The 2,351-nt window shown below is 47.9% G+C and overlaps 1 protein-coding gene across 1 annotated transcript in view; it reads left to right on the top strand.

The window, feature by feature from the left end:
• Window positions 1-2,351, top strand: part of Znf341 (zinc finger protein 341) — a 63,216-nt gene that overhangs the window by 29,531 nt on the left and 31,334 nt on the right. Inside the window, exons 11-12 of the mRNA XM_013010687.1 lie at window positions 401-407; window positions 1,551-1,683. Coding sequence (XP_012866141.1) covers window positions 401-407; window positions 1,551-1,683 — 140 coding nt within the window. The remainder of the gene's footprint in view (window positions 1-400; window positions 408-1,550; window positions 1,684-2,351) is intronic.

Genomic DNA, 2,351 nt, shown 5'->3' on the forward strand with positions numbered 1-2,351 from the left:
CACTCTACCACTTGAGCCACAGCACCACTTCTGGCTTTTTTCTTTTTGCTTATGTGGTGCTGAGGAATCGAACCCAGGGCCTTGAGCATGCAAGGCAAGTGTTCTACTACTGAGCCACCTTCCCAGCCCAATGTTCAGAGAAGTTATACCTTTTTTTTTGGTCGGTTGTGAGGCCTGAACTCTGGGCCTGGGCGCTGTCCCTCAGGTCTTCAGCTCAAGGCTAGCACTCTACCACTTGAGCCACAGCACCACTTTCGGCTTTTTTCCTTTTGCTTATGTGGTGCTGAGGAATCGAACCCAGGGCCTCATGCATGCAAGGCAAGCACTCTACCACTGAGCCACCTTCCCAGCCCGAGAAGTTATACCTTTGGACCCCTCTCCTAAAGGTATTCCCCTTTAGTCTGTGTGTGAGTGCTTGGAGTCCTGTATAGATTATGTCCAGTTATATTTTAGATCTCTGCTCCTCATTTTCTAACAACCATACATGGAAGATTTTCCAGGACAGCCCTGGCTTTACTTGGCCTCATTCTAGATGTTTCCAATTAGATAGCCTAACTTTAGGCTTTGGAATTTAAAAGTGCCATGGATTGTGTGAGAAGCAGATGCCAATTACTGTTTTGAGCATTTTACCTGAGATGGTCCTACAGGAAGGTTCTAAGGAAAGAGACAAATAAGTCTGTGCCCTTGATCAGGTCTCTATTTCAAGGGAATGATTAAAATGAATGAATAAATGAATGAGTGAATACCTACCCTGTGCCTGTGCTGGACAGAGTTTAGCTTCTGTGTTTTCTGGCTCTTCGTTATCTTCCATTCATTTATTTAGTTCTTATTTAAAAAATCTATTTTCACCAGGTGCTTGTGGCTCATGCCTGTAATCTTAACTACTCAGGAGGCTGAGATCTAAGGATTGCAGTTTGAAGGCTGTGTGTGTGTGTGTGTGTGTGTGTGTGTATTCTTTCTAACTAACCAGCAAAAAGGCAGAAGTAGAAGTGTAGCTCAAGTGGTAGAGTGCCAACCTAGAGTGGAAAAAAAAAAAAGCAAGAGCATGAGGTCTTGAGTTCAAGCCTCAGTATCTGCACACAAAATAACAGTAATAATCCATTCCTTTATGTGTCAGGCCTTTGACCTATACTCTGCAGAATGGCAGCCCTCCTCTGCCCTAGGGTTCCCCTGAAAACAAATAACTGTAGTTCCACGGATCGAATGCTGACTTAATGTTGGGGTGAGAGTTCAAAGACAGAATTTGCTTTGTTCAGCATAGCCACAAGAATCAGGGAAGGCCTCGCAGAGGCAAAGACACGGGGGATGGGTCTTGAAGGACAGATAGGAGTTTGTGAGAGGAAGCCCTTTTGAGTAGAAAGAACGGCCTGGCCAGAGTGCAGACTGGGGGTGCTTTGGGTGGGCTCATGAGTACTGATTGCTGCTAGGTCTGACCCCATGGGCTGAAGGGGAGCGGTCTTTATAGGGGCTAGAAATGGGGCTGCAAGGGAAGGGAGGCTGGAAAGGAAATCTGGTGCAGCAGACTGGAAGACAGCGTTTCTCTCCTCCAGGTGTTTCCTTGTGAACGCTACCTGCGGCGTCACCTCCCCACCCATGGCAGCGGGGGCAGGTTCAAATGCCAGGTGTGCAAGAAGTTCTTCCGGCGGGAACACTACCTCAAACTGCACGCTCACATTCACTCAGGTGAGCACCTGCCTGTCCCTGCCTCTCTCACACCTTCCTCTGTTCCCTCCCCATCTGCCCTCCCCCACTCCTGATCCCTCCTTTCCCCTTCATCACTCCTGTCCATCTGGCCCACACCCACCTGATCCATCAGCATTAGAGGTGCCCCCAGTGGCTGGTAGGGAGACTCCTGCCCTAAATAGATGGCAGGGCCCCCAGGGCAGGGCACTGCTCTTACTGCAGAATTCCCACCCAGCCCTGGACAAAACTCTGTCTCCTTGGACACAGTGGAGATATTGCCATTTTCTTTTCTTTTAATCTTTGGAATTGTTTTTACTGGTTGAAAGACTTTGGCCATGGCTGTTGTAGTCTAGCCCTGGCCTGGCCTGCTCTAGGCCCTATTTTCATTCTCAGCATGACACTCAAGGAATTTTTTTTTATTAACTTTTTTCCTAGATGTTGAACTTAGGGCCTTGGAGCTGTCCCTGAGGCTTTTGTTCAAGGCTAGCACTCTACCACTTGAGCTATAGCTCTACCACTTACAATGCTTTGGTGGTTAATTAGAAATAAAAGTTTCATGGAAGCCAGGTGCCAGTGGCTCACGCCTGTAATCCTAGCTACTCAGGAGGCTGAGATCTGAGGATCATGGTTCAAAGCCAGACCATGCAGGAAAGTCTGTAAGACTCTTT

The sequence above is a fragment of the Dipodomys ordii genome, unplaced genomic scaffold (assembly GCF_000151885.1).
Source record: "Dipodomys ordii isolate 6190 unplaced genomic scaffold, Dord_2.0 Scaffold13, whole genome shotgun sequence".
NCBI classification, from domain to species: domain Eukaryota; kingdom Metazoa; phylum Chordata; class Mammalia; order Rodentia; family Heteromyidae; genus Dipodomys; species Dipodomys ordii.